Source organism: Trichechus manatus, unplaced genomic scaffold (assembly GCF_000243295.1).
Source record: "Trichechus manatus latirostris isolate Lorelei unplaced genomic scaffold, TriManLat1.0 scaffold00062, whole genome shotgun sequence".
Taxonomy (NCBI): Eukaryota; Metazoa; Chordata; class Mammalia; order Sirenia; family Trichechidae; genus Trichechus; species Trichechus manatus.
This window is the reverse complement of record NW_004443998.1, coordinates 8152277-8176626: the sequence shown is the minus strand read 5'-3', so window position 1 is coordinate 8176626 and position 24350 is coordinate 8152277. Positions and strand designations below refer to the sequence as shown.

At 39.0% G+C, this 24350-nt stretch overlaps 1 protein-coding gene across 1 annotated transcript in view; it reads left to right on the top strand.

Annotated features, from left to right (window-relative positions):
* The first annotated feature begins 7951 nt into the window (after positions 1 to 7951).
* The window catches only part of LOC101351157 (arylacetamide deacetylase-like), a 17258-nt gene continuing 859 nt past the window's right edge, over positions 7952 to 24350 (top strand). The window contains 4 exon segments of the mRNA XM_012556326.1: positions 7952 to 8089; positions 14782 to 15004; positions 17506 to 17575; positions 19605 to 19776. Coding sequence (XP_012411780.1) covers positions 7952 to 8089; positions 14782 to 15004; positions 17506 to 17575; positions 19605 to 19776 — 603 coding nt within the window.

Here is a 24350-nt window from a genome sequence, read left to right as displayed (position 1 = left end):
CAGAGCAATTAGCCTAGAAAAAGAAATAAAGGGCATCCAAATTGGTAGGGAAGAAGTCAAAGTATCTCTATTTGCAGATGATATGATCTTATATACAGAAAACCCCAAAGAATCCATAAGAAAACTACTGGAACTAATAGAAGATTTCAGCAAAGTATCAGGATACAAGATAAACATACAAAAATCAGTTGCATTCCTTTACACCAACAAACAGAACCTCAAAAGGAAATCACCAAATTAATACCATTTACAATAGCCCCCAAGAAAATAAAATACTTAGGAATAAATCAAACCAGAAACGTAAAAGACCTATACAATGAAAACTACAAGACACTACTGCAAGAAACCAAAAGAACTGCATAAGTGGAAAAACATACATTGCTCATGGATAGGAAGACTCAACACTGTGAAAATGTCTATTCTACCTAAAGCGATCTACAGATACAATGCAATCCCGATCCAAATTCCAACAGCATTTTTTAATGAAATGGAGAAACAAATCACCAACTTCATATGGAAAGGGAAGAGGCCCTGGATAAGTAAAGCATTACTGAAGAAGAAGAACAAAGTGGGAGGCCTCACACTAGCTGATTTTAGAACTGATTATACCACCACGGTAGTCAAAACAGTCTGGTACAGGTACAACAACAGATACATAGACCAATGGAACAGAATTGAGAATCCAGACATAAATTCATCCACCTATGAGAAGCTGATATTTGACAAAGATCCAAAGTCCGTTAACTGGGAAAAAGAGTCTCTTCAACAAATGGTGCTGGCATAACTGGATATCCGTCTGCAAAAAACTGAAATAAGATCCATACCTCACACCATGCACAAAAATTAACTCAAAGTGGATCAAAGACCTAAATATAAAAACTAAAATGATAAAGATCATGGAAGAAAAAATAGAGACAAAGCTAGGAGCCCTAATACATGGCATAAACAGAATACAGACCATAAGCAATAATGCACAAGCACCAGAAGACAGACTAGATAAATGGGAGCTCTTAAAAATCAAACACTTATGCTCATCCAAAGACTTCACCAAAAGAGTCAAAAGACAACCTACAGACTGGGAAAAAATTTTTGGCTACAACAAATTCGGTCAGTGTCTAATCTCTAAAATCTATAAGATACTGCAAAACCTCAACAAAAAAAGACAAATAACCCAATTAAAAAAATGGGCAAAGGATATAAACAGGCACTTCACCAAAGACAACATTCAGGCAGCTAACAGATACATGAAGAAGTGCTCATGATCATCAGCCATTAGAGAAATGCAAATCAAAACTACAATGAGATACCATCTCACCCCAACAAGGCTAGCATTAATCAAAAAAAACGCAAAATAATAAATGCTGGAGAGGTTGTGGAGAGACTGGAACACTTATACACTGCTGGTGGGAATGTAAAGTGGTACAACCACTTTGGAAATCGATTTGGCGCTTCCTTAAAAAGCTAAAAATAGAAATACCATAGGATCCAGCAATCCCGCTCCTTGGAATATATCCTAGAGAAATAAGAGCCGTCACACGAATAGATATATGCACACCCATGTTCACTGCAGCACTGAACATTGCAGCATGTTCACAATAGCAAAAGGATGGAAACAACCTAGGTGCCCATCAACGGACGAATGGATAAACAAATTATGGTAAATTCACACAGTGGAATACTACACAACGATAAAGAAGAATGATGAAGCCATGAAACATCTTATAGCATGGAGGAAGCTGGAGGGCATTATGCCGAGTGAGTTTAGTCAGTCACAGAAGGACAAAGATTGTATAAGACCACTATTATAAGAACTCAAGAAAAGGTTGAAACAGAGAAGAAAATATAGTTTGATGGTTACGAGGGTGGGGAGGGAAGGTGAGGGTTATTCACTAACTAGATAGTAGACAAGAATTATCTTAGGTGAAGGGAAGGAATCACACTCCACAGGGGAAGTCAGCACAACGGGACTAAATCAAAGCTAAGAAGTTTCCTCAATACAATCAAATACTTCGAGGGGCAGAGTAGCAGGGGCGCGGCTCTGGGGACCATGCTTTCAGGGGACATCTAGGTCAACTGGCATAACAAAGTTTATTAAGAAAATGTTCTGCATCCTACTTTGGTGAGTGGTGTCTGGGGTCTTGAAAGCTCGCAAGTGGCCATCTAAGATGCATCAATTGGTCCCAACCACCTGGAGTAAAGGAGAAAGAAGAGCACCAAAGACACAAGGAAAGTATTAGCCAAGAGACAGAAAGGGCCACATAAACCAGAGACTTCATCAGCCTGAGACCAGAAGAACTAGATGGTGCCTGGCTACCACTAATGACCACCCTAACAGGGAACAAAACAGAGTCCCTGATGTAGCAGGAGAAAATGGGGTGCAGAACTCAAATTCTACTAAAAAGACCAGACTTAATGGCCTGACTAAGACTGGAGGAACCCCAGAAAGCATGGCCCCCAGACTGTCTGTCAACCCAGAAGTAAAACAATTCCAACTCTTCAAACAAAGATTGGACTGGACCGTGGGGCATAAAATGATACTTGCGAAGAGTATGCTTCTTAGCTCAAGTAGATACATGAGACTAAATGGGCAGCTTCTGTCTGGAGGTGAGATGAGAAGGCAGAGAGGGTCAGGAGCTGGTTGAATGGACACGGGAAATCAGGGCTGGAAAGGAAGAGTGTGCTGTCACAGTATAAGGAGAGCATTTAGGGTCACATAACAATATATGTATAAATTTTTGTATGAGAGACTAACTTGAATTGTAAACTTTCACTTAAACTACAACAATAAGAAAAAAAATTCAAAAAAAAAATTGGAGTTACTAAGTCTCCTTCATTGCTCTTTATTTTAAAAGAATTTTAGATGGACTGTGTTGCTTTCTCTAACTTACCAACCCATCACCTTTTCTAAAACACATGGTTCAATGTAACCTTTGCCAGAAAGCCTTAGAAGTTGCGCATTGTTATTAAGCTGCTATGTTTACCTTGCTTCATAAAAGATCTCAAAACCTTCTATAGATGTCCCTTTAGCCCCCTTCTCTAGAATGAGTATTAACTTAAGTTTTCGTCCCCCACAGATGTGAGCTCTTGGAAATCACAGAACATATGTGTTTGTCTTTGTATTCCCAGCACTTAATACTATGCCAATTACCACACCAAAGCAGCTTCATCCGTGTTATTTGTAGGAATCAGGGTTCGATGAGTTTGAAAAATGGAACTGGTTTAGAATAACCAATGTGGAAATGAAAAAGAAAGCTGATCACAGCAAGTCGAAGAATCACTGAGCAGTATGTTCATTGATCATGCATGATATCACCCTTAGATTTTCTCCCTGGGTTTCTATGTAAATTGTAGAAATGTAAAATCATCACAGCAGGCTTTCTGCAGTAGAAAAAAAAATGAATCACATTACTTGTTCTCATTAATATATTGACTTTTCTTTCTTTTATTTAAGCTCTTTAAAAAGATATGATCTGCCAATGATATGGAATTAAGCCAGTAAAAAGACCTAATGTGTTATCTATCAACCAAGTAATTGCATTGTTGATTATATTTTAGGCCAGATGCCTTATGAACCAAAATCCTCTCAGGCTTCTTGATTGCTTTATGATACTAAAAATAAATCTGTGTCCCAGATGAAACTGAGTATCAAAAGAGAAGCTGATGTCAGAGCCTGCCCAGTGCAGAATGAGAGAGAAATTACAGGTAGGTAAATAAGGTTGCGATGTTTGAAAGTCAAGAAATTGTTCACATAAAATTAAATGGTGGCACCACATGAACATAACTACCTCCTGGGGGTTTCCCACTTCTCATTAATTGCAGAGTTTGCAGGATAGCCTCAGAGGCACAGCATCAAGGCTAAATGCTAGCTGTATGCCATGCAATGGATGGCTTTTTATGGCCATTCTTGCCATGGTCTTGTAACTCCTACCCACGTGATTGGGTGGGATTTTGCAAATAAGGTAATTGTGGCCCACCAAGGGGATTGGATAGCTTGCTAATAATGTAAATAAAGTGTATGGCACCCATGTGGGTGTGGGACCATGCAAATAAGCCGTATGGAACCCTAATGAAAGGATTGGTCAGTTTTGCCACTCCACTAGGCTTAAAATGAGCCATCCTGGATGCAGAAAGGGGAGACTACCAAGAAGAAGAGCTGGGAATGGAGTGTGTCCTTTGGGCCTGGGGTCCCTGCACCAAGAAACTCCTAGAGAGAGAGTGCTGTAACACTGGAGGTGGTGAGAAGCAGCAGCAAGAAACAGTGGCAGCAGAGGCAGCAGAACCAGGAGACTGCAGGAGATGGCAGGGGACCAGCAGCAGACAGCACCTTGGGCTTCCTGGCCCACAAAGTGAGAAAGCTGAGTGCCTCTGGGCAGGAGGCTTGCTGGCATCGTGGAGTGGCTCCAGGCACTTATCAGCAGAACTACAAGAGCTTTGCAACACCTGCCCAAGCAGGACAGAGGCCAGGGGGCCAGAGAGAGGCGTATCTGCAGGCATGGCTGAGAAGAAGCTGTCCTGATCAAGGAACTGTATCCTGAGTCGTTTCTGATCCTGAATTGTAAGCTGTTACTTCTCTAATGAACCCCATAAATGCGAGTATTGACTGTGAGTTCTGTGTGGCCATTGCAACGAATTATCGAACTTAGCAGAGAAGTAGAGAGTGCTGTGGTGGGGGATGGCTGGTGTCAGAATTTGTAAAAAGGTTGGCCAGAGGAGGTTATGTCTGACCTCTGCTCTTTAGAATTCAGCCTTGGGCTTGATGCTGTTGATCTTGATTCTCCTCCCAACTTGTGAAATTAGAGGAGGTCAGACAATGCCTCCACCGTGCCATTTTTACACTGTGGAAATAGTTAACAATGTGACCTTGGGCAAGGAATGTAGAACTCTCATCATATTGGTTCCTACATGCCCTTGTTGATATGAGGAGTAAGTCGTATCATATATTTAAAGTGATATGAGGATTAAGTGGTACAATATATTAAACTTGGCATAAAGTTTACTTATGGTATGACAAAGTGGCTGCAACAATGAGCTCAAGCATAACGATTGTGAGGATGGTGCAGGACCAGACATTGTTCCACTCTGTTGTACGTAGGGTCACTATGAGTGGAACCAACTCGATGACACCTAACAACAAAGTTTACTTGCTCCTTGAGAAAATCTTTATGAAGTTTGGGCAACTGAACTCTTGGGTACTTAACAGTCTGAGCTACCCATATTTTGTGTTAGTTTTCAGTTCCCACTGATCTTAAAATAGGGGTAGTTCATTCTTTGTGACGTTATCCATAATTTGTTATGATCCACACAGTCAAATGCCTTAGCATAGTCAATAAAACACAGGTAAACATCTTTCTGGTATTCTCTGCTTTCAGCCAGGATCCATCTGACATCAGCAATGACATCCCTTGTTCCACATCCTCTTCTGAATCCAGCTTGAATTTCTGGCAGTTCCCTGTTGATGTACTGCTTACAATCACTTTTGAATTATCGTCAGCAAAATTTTACTTGTGTGTGATATTAACGATATTTTTCTATAATTTCTGCATGCTGTTGAATCACCTTTCTTTGGAATGGGAACAAATATGGATCTCTTCCAGTTGGTTGGCCAGGTAGCTGTCTTCCAAATTTCTTGGCATAGACGAGTGAGCACTTCCAGAGCTGCATCCATTTGTTGAAACATTTCAATTGGTATTCTACCAATTTCTGGGGCCTTGTTTTCAGCCAATGCTTTCTGTGCAGCTTGGACCTCTTCCTACAGCACCATCAGTTCTTCCTCATATACTACCTCCTGAAATGGTTGAAAGTTGACAAATTCTTTTTGGAACAGTGACTGTGTATTCTTTCCATCTTCTTTTGAAGTGTCCTGCATCGTTTCATATTTTCCCCATAGAATCTTTCAATATTACAACTCGAGGCTTGAATTTTTCTTCAGTTCTTTCAGCTCGAGAGACGCTGAGCATGTTCTTCACTTTTGATTTTCTATCTCCAGGTCCTTGCACACTTCACTATAATACTTTGTTTTCTTGAACCGCCTTTTAAATCTTCTTTACTTCATCATTTTTTCTTTTCACTTTAGCTACTTTATGTTCAAAAGCAGCTTTCGGAGTCTCTTCTTACATCCATTTTGGTCTTTTTTTCTTTCCTGTCTTTTTAATGACCTCTTGCTTTCTTCATGTATGGTGTCCTTGATGTCATTTCACAATTCATCTGGTCTTCGGTCATTAGTGTTCAATGCATCAAATCTATTCTTGAGAAGGTCTCTAAATTCAGGTGGGGTATACTCAAGGTTGTACTTTGGCTCTCGTGGACTTGTTCTAATTTTCTTCAACTTCAACTTGAACTTGCATATTGGCAGTTGATGGTGTGTTCCACAGTCAGCCCCTGGCTTTGTTCTGACTGATGATATTGAGCTTTTCCATTGTCTCTTTCCACAGTTGTAGTTTATTTATTTATTCCGTCTGGCGAGGTCCATGCATATAGTTGCCATTTATGTTGTTAAAAAAAGGTATTTGCAATGAAGAAGTTGTTGGTCTTGCAAAATTCGATCATGTGATCTCCGGCATCATTTCTATCACCAAGGCCAGATTCTCTAACTACTGTTCCTTCTCCTTTGTTTCCAGATTTTGCATTCCTATAGCCAGTAATTATCAATTCATCTTGATTGCATGTTTGATCAATTTCAGACTGCAGAATTTGGTAAAAATATTCAGTTTCTTCATCTTTGGCCTCAGTGGTTGGTGAGTTAAATTGAATAATAATCATGTTAACTGGTCTTCCTTGTAGGTGTACGGGTATTATCATATCACTGACAGTGTTGTACTTCAGGATAAATCTTGAACCTTTTGTTGATGATGATCTCGAGGCCATTCCCCTTCAATTTGTCAGTCATGGCATAGTAGACCATATGACTGATTAAAAATGGCCAATGCCAGTCCATTTCAGCCCACTAATGACTAGCATATCCATCTTTGTGTGTTCCATTTCACTTTTTTCCAATTTTCCTAGATTCATACTTTGTTAGTTCCATGTTCTGATTATTAATGAATGTTTGCAGTTGTTTCTTTACATTTTGAGTTGTGCCACATTGGCAAATGAAGGTCCCAAAAGCTTGACTCCACCCACGTCATTAAGGTCAACTCTACTTTGAGGAGGCAGCGCTTCCCCAGTCGTATTTTGAGTGCCTTCCAACCTGAGGGGCTCATCTTCCGGCACTGTATCAGGTAGTGTTCAGCTGCAATTCGTAAGGTTTTCACTGGCTAATTTTTTCAGAATTAGACCACCAGGTCCTTCTTCCTAGTCTGTCTTAGTCTGGAAGCTCTGCTGAAACCTGTCCACCAATGGTGACCCTGCTGGCATTTGAAATGCCACCACCATGTGTGTCTGTCAGTTTGTCATACTGTGGTGGCTTGCATGTCATGTGTGATACTGGAAAAACTGAGACCTCCATGATTATTGCATAATATTAATATAATTAAGTATTAGTCACGGATAATTGTAACTACAGCAAGAAAATAAAAGTAATATATATTAGATGTGGCCATGCCCATCTTATTTAGTAAAAGCTCTTAATACTTAGACAATATTTTGTTTGTTCCCCTCTACACTAAGAGTTGTTATTTGAGGATTCTTGTATTTTCCTTTGGCCTTTCTTTTATATAAAAATATTTTGTATCTAGAAATTTTGCAATAAATGTTTGTTTAACTGCTTACCTAACAACATAAAAAGACTGTTGGATTTGACAGAACTTGCTGACAAGACGTGTTCTTTGTTTTACTGTGAGCTCCCTTTTTACTAAATTATTTCTGGACAGCCTATGAAATGACATACCGAGCAGTGAACTTTATATTCAGGAAGTTAGATAACACTTTATGGCTGGGCTTGAGCTCACTGCAGTAAACCTTTCCAAGTGCATTTGCTGCATTGCCAAAGTAGAAAGAGCAGAAGGAAAACATCATGGGAAAAAAGACTCTTTTGCTTCTGATGGTGGGAGTCCTCCTGGCATATTATGCTTACACACCTTTCCCAGATAATGTCGAAGAGCGGTGGAAACTGATGTAGATATCCGCACATACGAAAATCGTAATAGATTTGGTAAGTTCACAATTTTGTGGACTCTGGATATATAACAGTTTGATCAAGAGAAAAAAAAAATTACCTGTTCTACTTTTTAAAAATTTCCACTTTCTTAGAATGTTGGTTCCAAATTTTGCTTACTGGTTTTAAAACCTCTTTATCCTTTAACCCAGACTCTTGACAGAATGAATATGAAGGGAGTATTCAGTGATTTTTTTATTTAAAACATTAAGTAATACAATGTGCTGGCTTAGAAAAACAAAAAATAATGAGTTTCACTGCATGAATACTGTCAGAATAAAAATATTTACAGCATGAACCTACTTTAAAGCATGGAATTCAGAAATGGTAGGACTGAGTAGCCCTGTGATTAGTTATAACATTTTATACAGTGATCTTGGATTCAGATGCAAAAATGAATTCTTACTTAACAGTTTTGTAACAGACCAGTTGGTATAGCACCAAAGAAAACTGGGTCAGTATGTGACAGGTGAGCTGCTGCGGTGACAGGTCAGCTGGGAGGGCAGTAGTTTTCCATGGCTGGTCCTCAAAGACCTGTGGTTCTTCTCTAAAAAAACCCAAACCCCTTGCCATCGAGTGGACTCTGACTCATAAACATCCTATAGGACAGAGTAGAACTGCCTCATAGTGTTCCCAAGGAGCAGCTGGTGAATTCTAACTGCCGACCTTTTGGTTACCAGCCAAGCTCTTAACCACTGAGCTACCAGGGCTTCCTTCTTCTCTGGTGAGGCTAATTACTCGAAAGTGAAACCATGCTGCATCTCTTTCAACTTTCTCCATAGCAGATTGCCTCCCTGTAGCAAACGAATCTGAAGGTCAGTCTCCTTAAAGGTGCTGTGCAGTTATGTTCTGGGGCAGGAAAATGTTAGTAGCAAACTTAAAAGCCGACAGCTGAACATTGGGACCAGATAAACATTTCCAGTGACAGAGAGCTGACTGCTTCACCAGGCAGTTCACTCAGGTTTTTTTTTTAATTTTTAAATGCTTTTAGGGATATAAAAAAAGCTTACACATTAAGAAAGGAATCTAGCTCTCATCCCAGTCACTGTCCAAACCATTTCTACTACCTATTTCCTCTAAGTGCGTATCTTTATTAGTGCCTCAGGAAAGTTTATGTATTTATCAGTACATGTTTTTGTTAATTTCTCACCCTTATGCATATAAAACATAGCATACTAGCTTCTTGATTCTGAATTCCTTTTTAAAAATTTTTTTCAGTTAATACATCCTAGAGATCATTTCGTATCAGTACACACAAATGTTTCCCATTCAGTCTTTAAAAGTATATTGTGTGAATGTACAGTTTTTTTTTTTAACTAGAATTCTACTGGAAGGCAAGTAGATGTTTCCAGACTTCTGAAAATAGAAGTGATGTTGTCATTAATAACCTAATGCGTTTTTCATTTCATATGTGCATCGGTATCTATGTAGGGTAAACTACCGGAAATGATATTGCAAAGACGAAAGTTAAATACGTTTGTAATTTAGAAGTTCTTCCCAGATACCCTCCATAACGACTGAACCACTTTGCACACCCTAAGCAATATATGAGCCCTGGTGGCGCAGTGATTAAGAGTTTGGCTCTGAACCGAAAAGTCGGCAGTTCAAATCCACCAGCAGCTCCTCGGAAACCCCACGTGGCAGTTACAGTCTGTCCTAGAGGGTCGCCTTGAGTTGGAATCCACTCGACGTTTGTTGTCTGTAAGCCATGTATACAAAGAGGTGTTTTCTCCATATCTCAACAATGCAGAGGGACAGACCTTGCCTGTTTGTAACCTGATAGGGGAGAGATTATATCTCCCTTCTGAGTTATTTTGGACATATATTCATGAAACTCTTTGATTTTTGTAGAACTATATGTTTAGGTACTTAATTTCTTTTTCTATAGGTTGTCGTCCTTTTCCTATTCAATTTCTTTTAGCTCTGTTATTATTACAGATGTTTTCCCCAGTTTTCTATTTGCCTTTTGACTTACGCTGATTTTGTTACCGAGAAGTTTTGTTGTATTTAGTTTTAATGTGTTTTAATTTACTAATCTTATCGTTTATGGTTGCTGACTTTGAATTAAGGTAGAAAGATCCTTTCTACTCCATGGTTATAAATTATTTCACCCATGTTGCTTTCCAGTATTTCTATGGATTTTTTTTTATATATTTAAGTATTTGATTCATTTTTATGTGGTCTGGCGTACAGTATAGATACATTTTTATCATTCTCCAGCAGTAAGGTTTTCAGATTTAGCAAATAAAATACAGGATGCCAAGTATATTTGAACTTCAGATTAGCACAATTTTTTTTTTTTTTTTTTTTGAGTATAAGTATGTTCTGTGCAGTATTTGAGACCTATTTTTCCATAAAAAATATTTGCTGTTTATCTGAAATTTAAATGTAACTGGGTGTTCTATATTTTATCTGGCAACCCTATCCAGAAGTGTACAATCCAGAAGTAAAACAAAGATGGTGTACTATTTTCCTTGCTAACTGTAAAGAGGTGGGGGTGGGGGGACAAAACAACCAAAAGAAAAAAATCAATAGCTGCATACTAGATGCCAGGGACTGCACTGATTTACTCCATTAATGAAATCACATCTGGAATAGCAGCAGCAATGTGAGCCACCCTGAATAAGCTTGGGATAAGTCTCATCTTTCTCAAACAGTTCTCTGTCCTCTGCACACGGAGCCAGTACGCCCGTTAGGACGGTGACAGAAATGGCCACCTCTGAAGTTTCCGAATCTTTGCCTGTGGCGTTCATCTTTGCGACTGGCTGGGATGCACTATTGCCTATGTTTTACTCTTTTAGTAGGGACGAGGCATTTCAGGTGTTTTTCTTGGCCTTTACCTCCATGGTATCTCTCAACTGATACAACCAGGAACCATGTGAGGATATTATCAGTTGCCAAATATGTCTGTTTCAACTACACATTGAGAGTAGCGGGAAGTAAACACTGTGGCTTTTCAGACCCGATGGGCCCATTTTAAGGTGGAATCAGTCTGAAACACCATTTCTCACCAGATATCCCGAGGACTTCCATTCTACCATGGCAACTTTGGTGTCCTGATGAATTAATTATCACTTCTGAACCCGTGTCCACTAACTCCCCACACCCAGAGTCTGGGTGATTCTCTTTCCCCAGTACGGTCGTCTAGGTCTTGGTTCTCTGTAGGAATGCAAGGAGGCAAGTTGATAGTACATTTGTGACAGGGTTACATGGGTCTCCCTCACTGTGACACTAACTCTCCTTCATTCAAGGGATGCTGGGTCTGTGAAGTGGCTTATCTCTGGGAACTGGGTGAGAAGAAGTGATTTAATACAGGTAAGTCAGACTTTATTGATTTGCCCAAGCTTTTCAGTTTTCACTTTGTTACTGCCGGAGATCTCTGAGATGACTGTTTCACCCCTGTTGTTCATTTCAGTAACTGCATCTACTTTATTGCTGGGAGTTAATCCCTGCCAATTGACCTCCACCATTTTGGGATTTCATTATCTCTACTGAAATCAGAAGGTCCATGTAAGTGACAGCCCCTTCCACTGTCATTCCTGGAAAACAGGTGACTGTCACTACAGGTTTTATTAATTAAGATACTAGGGTTCCACTCATCAATATATTCCTCAGTGTCTTGATACAGAGAGTATCCCCTGACTTTCCTGAGACACACAGTGAGGGGGTAAGACATGAGTTACAGTAATAAATTAGCTCCAATATTATTATTTCTCTAATATGTGGAAAATTCTGGCATCTGACCTCATTAAATGTATCTACTGCTGAGACTGATTGCTACTGCTGGTTTGGGAGAATTGGTGAGATCCTGGAGTTCATGGTGTTTAGATGCATCAGAAACCCTACAAATGTTTCTATACAATACTCAGGATATCACTTAGATACGAAAGTTAGACCAAATCTTAACTTTCAACTAAGACATCTGGCAGGACTCGGAATTCACCTTGCATTATGATTCCACAATCTGTAAGATCAAACTTTGGTTTTATTTTCAAACAGATGTTAGGGATAAGAAATGTCTTTCAGGATAGTTTTAGAGGGTATCTGCTTTTCTGACTATGGTTTGAGCTGAAAAACTAAAGGTATAAGAATATAATTTTCTCTCTGTAACCCTTTAATTGCATTCAATACTTGAACTCATCAATTTCACCATAATATTTTATTGCAACAAATACTTAGTCTCCCCAAACTCTCCCTCAATAGGAACTACTACCAGTGTTAAATTAAATGACTATCCTGCTCCTGCATTCCGTGCATTAACAGGGTTCCATTTTACAATGGCGATGAGGTCAGTACTGTCTTTAAATCTAATCGAGTCAGATACGGTATCAAATTGAGCACGTCTTAAATGTTCTCCTTTCAGACAACCCTTTCCAGACTATATTCTCTATCAGTCACGTTTTTGTCAGAACACACACGCTACAACAGGAATAGGTTAAGAATAGAGAATCTGAGACACACAATCTTTAAATGGGGGAGTGAAGGGAAGCCACCAATAGCTCTAGTTACCTGCCTCACTGCAGTGGTAGTTCTCCAGAGGTCAACCAGAGGCATGGAAAGCCTCATGTTTGTCAATGTCTGTATGAATGTACCCGGTGGTTTGAAAACAATAATGACTTTCCTTTCTTTCCTGCCCTTCCAGTCTTACGAGAGTGTGTCTTTGCAGCCCAGTTTAATCTATAATCACACTGGCAAGGAGTTCTGGGAAATAATATTTCTCTGTCTTCTCTTTTCGAAACAGGGTGGGAATGATTCCGTGTTGACAATAAGTGATTTGGTTATTCCTTTTTGTACTCATTTAATCTCAATATAAAGTCCCTGGGTGGTGCAAATGGTTAATGCACTTGGTTGCTAATGGCAAGTTTGGTGGTTCGCCCACCAGTGTCCCTTCAGAGGTGCCTTGGAAGGAAGGCCTGGCAATCTACTTCAGAAAAATCAGCCCTTGAAAACCCTATGGAGCACAGTTCTACCCTAACATGCATGGTGTCACCTTGAGTCAGAATTGACTCAAGGGCAACTTGTTTTTGGTTTTTAATCTCAGTATAATGTGGAAGATGTTGACTCAGCTATTAAATTGATCACTTGGGATCATAGTCCACATGTGTTCAATTTAAGCTTGGAAAACAAGTCTTTTTTTTTTTTTATTGTGATTTAGGTGAAAGTTTGCAGAGCAAACTAGTTTCTTATTAAACAGTTAATACACAAATTATTTTGTGACATTGGTTGCCAACCCCACGATGTGTCAATACTCTCTCCTCCGCCCCAGTTTCCCTGTTTCCATTCATTCAGTTTTCCTGTCTCTTTCTGCCTTCTTGTCTTTGCTTTTGGGCTGGTGTGCCCATTAGTCTCATATACATGATTGAACTATGAAGCAAGCCCCTCACTTGGGTTGTTGCTGTCCCTATAGACCTGTCTTATCTTTTGCTGACAGGCGAACCTCAGGAGTGACTTCAGTACTGAATCAAAAGGGTACCTGGTGGCCATGCTCTTGAGGTATCTCTAGTCTCTCTTAGATCAGCAAGCCTGGTTTTTTTTTTATTTTATTTTTTTTGTGAATTTGAATTTTGTTCTACATTTTTCTCCTGCTCTGCCGAAGACCCTCTATTGTGATCCCTGCCAGAGCAGTCAGTGGTGCTAGCCGGGCACCGTCTAGTTGTTCTGGGCTCAGTCTGGTGGAGGTTGTGGTAGTTGTGGTCCATTACTCCTTTGGACGAATCTTTCCCTTGTGTCTGTGGTTTTCTTCATTCTCCTTTGCTCCAGCCGGGATGGGACCAGTAGGTGTATCTCAGATGACCACTCAAAGGCTTTTAAGACCTCAGTCTCTACTCATTACAGTCAGATGTAGAACATTTTCTTTACAGACTATGTTATGCCAATTGAGCTAGAAGTCCCTCCTGAGACCATGGTCCCTGGTCTGTCTGGGATTTTGGATGTGTTTGTGAAGCTCCTATGACTTTGTCCTGGTCAAGTAAATCTTTTTGACTCTTAGAATTGCAGTGTTATAGCTCCTTCATCATCAGACTCACACCCAAGTCTTCAGGCTCCTTTTCTTTTCCTGTGCCCTTCTGTGGACCTGGCTTTATAGCTTCACTAAATAACCTGCGTTTTTCTGATTATAATAGGAGCTTCCCCTCGCTATTCCTTTGATCTTGAATGAATTTTCCTCCTTTGTTTGGGTAAACACTACCCCCCTTTCAATACTCATATCAAAGGTCACTTATTATTTGCAAACTCCCGCCCATTCTTTGTTTCCAGGTAACTAGTTTATCTCCCATTGAGCACTGCCGAAGAAAGTTCTTTATGCGTATCTAAGAGACATGCAGTTATGCTGTTTTATAACTACTTATGTGTCCATGTCTCCAACTTGACTCTGAGCTTCTTCAGAGTAAAGAACCTGACTCGTTTATTTTTGCACTAAAAGTAGTTACCACTTTTAATGCAATTGTAATACCGCCATAAATCTTCAAGTGTCTTTTTTGTGCTTGAGGTACCTGTTACGTTGATGCATTTAAACCTCCAGTATCTCTCACTAAGTCATTCAGATTCAGCTTTGAGAATGTCGCAAAGGACCACTGGGGGCATACTGAAAAATTTGGTATAATTCTGGGTTCATAAACCACTTTGGCATTTGATATTTTTAATCTGATGGGTTCTTTCCCCTCTTTTTTTTTTTTTTTTTTCTTTTTAAGGCTCGATTTGCTGAACAATTGGGAATCAGCAGTTTACTGAATGCTGCAAAGTTCGTTCTGAGCTTTCAAGAAGTCCCACCCACATCTGATGACAATGTCACTGTGACAGACACAACTTTCAACAACATTCCAGTTCGTGTATATGTGCCAAAGCGAAAGTCAGAAACACCAAGAAGGGGTTTATTTTATATTCATGGTGGTGGTTGGTCTATGGGGAGTGCTGGTATGTTCCCCTCACTGAAAAATTTTCCCCTTATTTAAAAATGTAGCTTATCAGATAAGAAACAAGTTATTAAGATTTCGTTTCCAGCATAGCAATGTATATGTTAACATTATCACAGATAACAAAACACTTCAGCTGTTTGAAATTGATTTCCTTGGTGCTGTTAGTTTAAAGGGATTATTTTAAATCTTTTTTAAAAATAATATTTTATTGTATTTAAGGTAAAAGTTTACACAGCAAATTAGGTTCCCATTTAACAAGTTCTACACAAATTATTCAGGGATATTGCTGGCATTTTTCACAATGTGTCATCATTCTCGTTCATTCCATTCTATTAGTACCATTTTTAATACTCTTGCTCCCTGCCCCCTACCTTCTCATCTTGCTTTAGAGAAATTTTTGAACATTTGGTCTCATATAGATGACTTTTTAAAGGGCTCATTACTCATGGGTGATATTTTTTATTTTACCAGCCAATTGGTTATTTAGCTAAAAGGTGACCTCAGTGGATATTTCAGATTAAGTTTTAAACAGAATCTCAGGGTGATAGTCTCAGGGAGTCCTTAATTTCAACTGGTCTGGTAAGTCTGGACTTTTTTAGAATTTTAATTCTGTTCCACATTTTTCTCCTGTTCTATCAAGATCCATCATTCTACTGTGGCCCTAATTAAAGGACAGAGCAGAACTGCCCCATAGGGTTTCCAAGGAGTGCCTGGTGGATTCAAACTGCCCACCTCTTGGTTAGCAGCTGTAGCTTTTTACTATGCCACCAGGGTTGATAGCTTGTTAAATCTCTTTCTGAAAGAGGGAATAGTCAATACTAAAAACTGTAGCTAATGTAAGGTAAGAAGAGAAAGTGCCTCATGAACTTACAAGTTTATATTAATCTTGCTAATTTCAGATTTGATGCAGTGAAAATCAAAATGAAATGATAGTGGATGAGAAGTGAGGAAATGGAGACAGTGACTCCAATCTTCCAATAAGCTTAGATGTGAAGGAAATCAGAAGGAAGGTGTCAGATGGAAAAGAAACGCAGAATTGAGTAAGGGTATTTTATTTCCATTTTGTAGATGACAGGTCTATGAACATGTTTATAAGCTTAAGGTAAAGATGACAGTAATACAGATGCATTGAAGAAATATAGAGAGCCTGGACGGGTGGGATGGGGTCTGACTGACCTAGGAGATAGCGGAGGGAATTGGGCTCAGAAGGAAGGAGGAGGATTAGCAAACCAAAGCAGGAGGAACAGGTCTGTGATAGGAGAAGAGGTATTGTTTGGGCATTAATGTGTCTTGGGAAGGTAAATGGAGCAGACATGTGGTGGTACTGTTTATTGTTTTCTAAAGTTCAGGCAGTAACTCACAGCTGACAGTAAGTAATGTTTCTAGCCTAAAATCTGACCACGCCGTACGTACCTCAGTTAGTTGCCCATGGATCCTCGCTGCCCAAATTGCTGCTTTGCAACATCTTCCGGCAAACTATCCCTGAAGAATGGGAATATTTTTACTAAGGTAAAATACTAAAATGAAGATAAGCCCTGAAACAAACAAACATTTCCCTGATACTTCTAAGTTTAATATTAAAGGAAAAAAGTGTGTATTCTAATCCAGCATAGAAGTATGACGTTTATAATAAATGTTTGTTAACTTAAAACTTAGTGAATATTTGACATTTTTAAGAATATTCAGCACTTGGTTTTGAAACATCACAAGATAATAGAGCCTCCTTTTTTCATGGCATAAATGGTTCCTCAAGAAATGGCACTGTTACAACAGCACATCCCAATACTTTAGCAATTGGTGATTTCTCCCCCACCTGTCGTTACTGACAAATTCTATTCTGTCTTCTGAAAATCTTGTTATTCCCAAAAGGGAGCACTTACCCAAGCCCCATAGAAAACATGTGTGGCCCACCCTCACCCCAAACAAAAATCAAAATCAAACCCCAAAACCGTCCTTCTTGTCTTCCTAGAAAATATGAATACATAAATCTAATCTTAGCTCGACTCTCCTTCCTTATCTCCCACTGGCAACTTCATGAAGTCTTATCCCGTCCCCACATAGCACTTTCTGTATCCCTCCTTTAAAGAAAATAATACTTTGCATTATTGCTGTTGGCCTGTATGTTTGCGCTTCTGCCCACCTTTTCAGTAGATGGTACTTTGCTTGAAGTCAGGGAGTTCATTACATGTTTGTACTTCAAAATCTAATATCTACTGAATGAAAAGGGGGAGATTAGTGGTGAGAAGAATGAAGCTGGTTTAAATAATCCATTGTGAAAATGTCTGCAAGGGTGAGAAAGCTCACCATGCACATGTAAAAAGATCCCTGGGCAGAAGAATTCACATCCTACAGTTCGGAGGAATCTTAGAAATAACTTTTTCTCCACAGCATTTCACTAAGCAACAAAGTGTGACTAGTAGGCTTTCTGATGAAGAAACATTCATCAATTCATTTGTCAGTTGGTATTAATATTCTGATTTTGTTTTTCTTTTATTTCAGCTATGTTTGCTTATGACCTTCTGTCAAGGCAAACAGTTGATAGACTTAATGCTGTTGTGCTATCAACCAAGTAAGAACACTGTTGGTTTCTTTGGTTTTACGCCAGATGCCTTATATAGTGAGATGCTATCAGCTTTCTCAGTCATTGCTTGGTTATTCCAGGACTGTCCCATACGAAATCAAGTGGATGAGAATAGAGAAAGTGAGCTGGAGCATGACAAGAACAGAGTCAGAGAGAAAAGAATGGTACAGTTAGTTGAAGTGTGAATCAAACATGGAAAGTCAAGAAATTGGTTGAATAAAATTAAGTAACTATATCTCATGGGCATAATTACCTCCGCTGGATTTCTACCCAACTTTTAACTCTTAATTAGTGGAGTGATTAAAATGAGGGCTTCAGAGTCAGAGAATCAGGTTCAAATCCCGGTTCTAAGATTAGTTGAGTTACTTTGTGCAAATTGAATAATATCGCCAGCTTAGTTTCCTCATCTGTAAACTGGGAATCATATAATATTGATTTAAAAAAATTTTCATGGTGGTGAGTGTGTGTGTATCTGTGTGTGTGTGTGTACATGTATATATATGGAGCCCTGGTAGCATAGTGGTTAAGAGAAAACACGTGTGACCCACCCCCAGCCCAAACAAATACCAAAATCAAACCCAAAACTGTCCTTCTTGTCTTCTTAGAAAATATGAATACATAAATCAAATCTAAGGTCGACTCTACTTCCTCTGTTTTATATATACCAAAAACCCATTGCTGTCAAGTCAATTCCAACTCATAGCGGTAGGGTCGCTATGAGTTGGAATTGACTTGATGGCAACGATTTGGTTTTTGGTTTTTATAGGGTTTCTAGGATTGGCTGGTGGATTCGAACTGCTGGCCTTTTGATTAGCAACAGAACACTTAACCACTGTGCCACCAGGGCGCCATATATATATATATATATATATACATATATATATATATAGCCATTTCAATATCTTTTTACATGTCAGTTCATTGAAATTAATTACTTTCATCATGTGCAATCATTCACTGCTGTTTCCATATTTTTCCATTGTTGTTTTTGAGGATTAGGTAACAAAATACATTTAAAGTGGTTATCACAGTGTATGTTACAGTATAATCCTATGGTAAAGCAATTAGTCACCAAATTACACATGGGAATAGAGACAGAATTCCATTCTCAAAGAGCATTCTAGGTCAACAATCAATGGTAGACAAGAAATCCAATGAAAATGAGTAGACAAATGAAGACGCTATGAAAAAAAAACATAGCCATGACATAAGCCAACTTGATTATTAGAATAATCGGAACAGAATTATTCTTATGATGTGTTTGCCATTTGTTTAAAAAAACCCAAAACCAAACCCATTGCTGTCCAGTCGATTCCAACTCATAGAAACCCTATCAGACAGAGTAGAACTGCCCCATAGGGTTTCCAAGGCTGTAAATCTCTACAGAAGCAGACTGCCACATCTCTCTCCCTCAGAGCAGCTAGTGGGTTTGAACTGCCAACCTTTCAGTTAGCAGCTGAGCGCTGAACCACTGTGTCACCAGGACTCCTATTGCCATTTTCTGATTACTAATAAAGTTTAATGATTACAAAAAAAATAGCATTCTGGGAGAAGTTGAGCTAGGGAAAAATATTACCTAGGGATAACCACCCCCCGGCCCAAGTCTAACTTTTGTATTAAAGCCTTTACCCATTGCCATCAAGTAGATTCCAAGTCATAGCGACCCTATAGGACAGAGTAGAACTACACCATGGGGTTTCTAAGGAGTGGCTGGTGGATTTGAACTGCCGATCTTTTGCTTAGCAGCCGAACCCATAACCACTGTGCCACCAGGGCTCCATTAAAGCCTTTACTTCTATAAAAATGACATTTGTAAAAGTCTGCCTATAAAGCATCATCATAAGGATGAAGTCTGTCTTTGGATTCTTCATGACATAAAACATCAAGTTTGCAATAGAAACATTTTACTTTTGATTTTAGAGTTGGAGCAAACACACACGAACACACACATACACACAAAGCATATTTTTTCCTTTAAAAATAAGTGACTTAAAAAACATTGTATTTCTGTTCACAGCCACAGACTAGCACCTGAATATCATTTTCCAATTCAATTTGAAGATGTATATACTGCATTAAGGTGGTTCTTACACCAAGATGTTCTTGAAAAATATGGTGTAAATCTTGGTAGAGTCGGTATTTCTGGAGACAGTGCTGGTGGGAATTTAGCTGCAGCAGTGACTCAACAGGTATGATGCTCACATATGTTTTATTAAAAAAATCCTACTCTTAACCGTATGTATTTCAAACATTCCAATATCGACTCTATTATGTTATTATAGTAATACATTAATATTAGAGAACATTTATGTGTCTAGTGCTTCTAATTCTACCCCCTGATAAAATACATACAAAGAGAGATTTACCTTTATGGTTACCATGGAGATACTGCTTATTTAAAAACAAAAACAAAAAACTTTCCTCTGAAAAAAATGATCATATTCACCCAGGCCTGTAAGCAAGTTTTCTACCTTCTGAACTTAGATATTTAAAAAAAGAACTGTTGTTGTCGTTAAGTGCCCTCGAGTCAGTTCCAACTCATAACGACCCTATGTAAAACAGAGTGAAACAATGCCCAGTTCTGAGCCATCCTCTCAGTCGTTGCTATGTTTGAGCCCATTGTTGCAGCCACTGTATCAATCCAACTCAATGAGGGTCTTCCTCTTTCTCGCTGACCCTACACCTTACCAAGCATTATGTCCTTCTCCAGGGACTGGTACCTCCCGAAAACATGTCCCAAGTACATGAGACAAAGTCTTGCCAGTCTTGCTTTTAAGCAGCATTCTAGCTATACTTCTTCCAAGACAGATTTATTAGCTCTTCTGGCAGTCCATGGTATATTCAGTATTCTTCACCAACACCATAATTCCAAGGCATCAATTTTTCTTTGGTCTTCTTTATTCATTGTCCAGCTTTCACATGCATATGATGGTATTGAAGACACCATGGCCTGGGTCAGGCACACCTTAGTCTTCAAGATGATATTATTGCTTTTTAACACTTTAAAGAGGTCTTTTACAGCAGATTTGCCCAATACAATGCATCATTTGATTTCTTGACTGCTGCTTCCATGGGTGTTGATTGTGAATCCAAGTACAATGAAATCCTTGACAACTTCAGTCTTTTCTCTGTTTATCATGATGTTGCTTATTGGTTCCGTTGTGAGGAGTATGATTTTGTTTATGTTGAGGTGTAATCCATACTGAAGGCTGTGGTCTTTGATCTTCATCAGTAAGTGCTTCAAGTCCCCTTCACTTTTAGCAAGCAAAGTTGTGTCATCTACATAATGCAGGTTGTTGATAAGTCTTCCTCCAATATTGATGCTGCATTCTTTTTCATGTAGTCCAGCTTTTCTGATTATTTGCTCAGCATACAGATTGAATAAGTATGGTGAAAAGATACAACCCTGACACACACTCTTCCTGACTTTAAACCACAAAGTATCCCTCCGTTCTGTTTGAACAACTGCCTCTTGGTCTAAGTACAGATTCCTTATGAGCACAATTGTTCTGGAATTCCCATTCTTTGCAGTGTTATCCATAATTTGTTATGATCTACACAGTCGGATGCCTTTGCATAGTCAGTAAAACACAGGTAAACATCTTTCTGGTATTCTCTGCTTTCAGCTATGATTCATCTGACATCAGCAATGATATCCCTTGTTCCATGTACTCTTCGGAATCTGGCTTGAATTTCTGGCAGTTCCCTGTCGATGTACTGCAACCATTTTTAAATTATCTTCAGGAAAATTTTACTTGCATGTGATATTAATGATGTTGTTAGATAATTTTCGCATTCTGTTGGATCTCCTTTCTTTGGAATGGGCACAAATATGGATTTCTTCGAGTCTCCATAGATGAGTGAGCATCTTCAGAACTGCGTCCATTTGTTGAAGCATCTCAGTTGGTATTCTGTCAATTCCTGGAGACTTGGTTTTCACCAATGTGTTCAGTGCAGCTTGAACTTCTTCCTTCAGTACTATCAGTTCTTGATCATATGCTACCTCCTGAAATGGTTGAACATTGACCAATTATTTTTGGTACAGTGAATCACGTGTATTCCTTCCATCTTTTGATGCTTCCTGAGTCTTTCAATATTTTTCCCATAGGATCCTTCAAAATTGCAACTTGAGGCATGAATTTTTACTTCAGATCTTTCAGCTTGAGAAATGTCGACTGTGTTTTTCCTTTTTGGTTTTCTAACTCCAGCTCTTTGCACATTTCATTGTAATACTTTATTTTGTTCAGCATTTTTACTTCATCATTTCTTCCATTTGCTTTAGCTACTCTACATTCAAGAGCAAGTTTCAGAGTCTCTTCTGACATCCATTTTGATCTCTTCTTTCTTTCCTGTCATTTTAATGACCTTTTGCTTTCTTCATGTATGATGTCCTTGATGTCATGCCACAACTCATCTGATCTTCCGTCATTAGTGTTCAATGAGTTAAATCTGTTCTTGGGATCGTCTCTAAATCCAGGTGGGATATACTCAAGGTCATACTTTGGCTGTCATGGACTTGTTGTAATTTTCTTCAGCTTCAACTTAAATTTGCATATGAGCAATTGATGGTGTGTTCCACAGTTGGCCCGTGGCCTTGTTCTGACTGATGACATTGAGTTTCTGCACTGTTTCTTTCCACAGATGTGGTTGATGTGATTCCTGTGTACTCCATCCTGCCACATTTCTGTGTATAGTCACTATTTATGTTGGTTAAACAAGGTATTTGCAATGAAGAAATCATTGGTCTTGCAAAATTCTATCATGTGAACTCTAACATCATTTCTATCACAAAGGTCATATTTTCTTCTTTTTTTTTTTATTGTACTTTAGATGAAGGTTTACAGAACAAACTAGCTTCTCATTAAACAGTTAGTACACATATTGTTTCGTGACATTGGTTACCAACCCCATGACATGTCAACACTCTCCCTTCTTCACCTTGGGTTCCCTATTACCAGCTTTCCTATCCCTTCCTGCCTTCTAGTTCTTGCCCCTGGGCTGGTGTGCCCCTTCAGTCTCATTTTGTTTTATGGGCCTGTCTAATCTTTGGCTGAAGGGTGAACCTCAGGAGTGACTTCATTACTGGGCTAAAAGGGTGTCCGAGGGCCATGCTCTTGGGGTATCTCCAGTCTCTGGTCTTTTTTTGTGAGTTAGAATTTTGTTCAACATTTTTCTCCAGCTCTGTTCATGACTCTCTATTGTGATCCCTGTCAGAGCAGTCCGTGGTGGTAGCCGGGCACCATCTAGTTGTCCTGGACTCAGTCTGGTGAAGCCTGTGGTAGTTGTGGTCCATTAGTCCTTTGGATTAATCTTTCCCTTGTTCCCTTGTGTCTTTAGTTTTCTTCATTCTTGCTCCCCACAGGATGAGACTAGTGGAGTATCTTAGATAGACACTCACAAGCATTTAAAATCCCAGATGTTATTCATCAAAGTAGAGTGTAGAACATTTTCTTTATAAACTATGTTATGCCAATTGAGCTAGATTTTACCCAAGACCATAGAACCCACAGCCCTCAGCCCAGCAATTTAGTCTCTCAGGGAGTTTAGATGTGTCTGTGGCGCTTTCATGACTTTGCCAAAGCCATATTTTCCAACTACTGATCATTCTTTGTTTCCAACTTTTGGATTCTAATCAACAGTAATTGTCAATGCATCTTGATTGCATGTTTGATCAATTTCAGACAACAGAAGTTGGTAAAAATCTTCAATACCCTCATCTTTGGCATTAGTGGTTGGTGCATAAATTTGAATAATAGTCGTATTAACTGGTGTATGGATATTATCCTATCAGTGACAGTGCTGTACTTCAGGATAGATCTTGAAATGTTGTTTTTGACCACGGGTGCAACACCATTCCTCTTCAATTTATCATGCCCAGCATAGTAGACCATATGATTGTCTGATTCAAAATGGCCAATACCAGTCCATTTTAGCTCACTAATACCTAGGATATTGATCTTTCTGCATTCCATTTCACATTTGACAACTTACAGTTTCCTAGATTTATGCTTTGTACATTCCATGTTCTGATTATTAATGGATGTTTGCAGCTGTTTCTTCTCATTTTGAGTTTTGCCACATCAGCAAATGAAAGTCCCCAAACTTTGACCCCATCCACATCATTAAGGTCGACTCTACTTTGAGGAGGCAGCTCTTCCCCAGTTGTTTTTTTTTTTTTTTGAGGGCCTTCCAACCTGAGGGGATCATCTTCTGGCACTATATCAGACAATGTTCCACTACTTTTTCATAAGGTTTTCACTGGTCAATATTTTTAGAAGTAGACCACCAGGTCGTTCTTCCCAGTCTGTCTTAGTCTGGAAGCTCAGTCATGTCATACTCTGGCATGGCTTTCAGTATCACAGGAACATGGAAGCCACCAGAGTATGACAAACTGACAGACACATGTTTGTTAGAAAGTGTAGGGATGGTTTTATATATATATGACTGTAGCACAAAGACAAAGAAGAGGCTGAAATACTATGGCTTAATAATCAACACAAAACAATGTGTACCACAGGTTTCACAGAGGAGCTCTAAGCCTTACCCAGGGGTGTTTTGTTCATTGTTGGAGCCAAATTAGAATCTCAGTTACATGATCCTTTTGCTAAATGTTAATGCCTGTAGATATAATAAGATGTGTACGTAGTTTTTTAATAAAAAATTTAAAAAAAACACTGGATCATCTGGTTGCCATTCTTGTTCATAAGAGTAGAGATTTTACTTTTTAATCATTGAGTAGATCATTTCTTTCACTAGTGTAAAT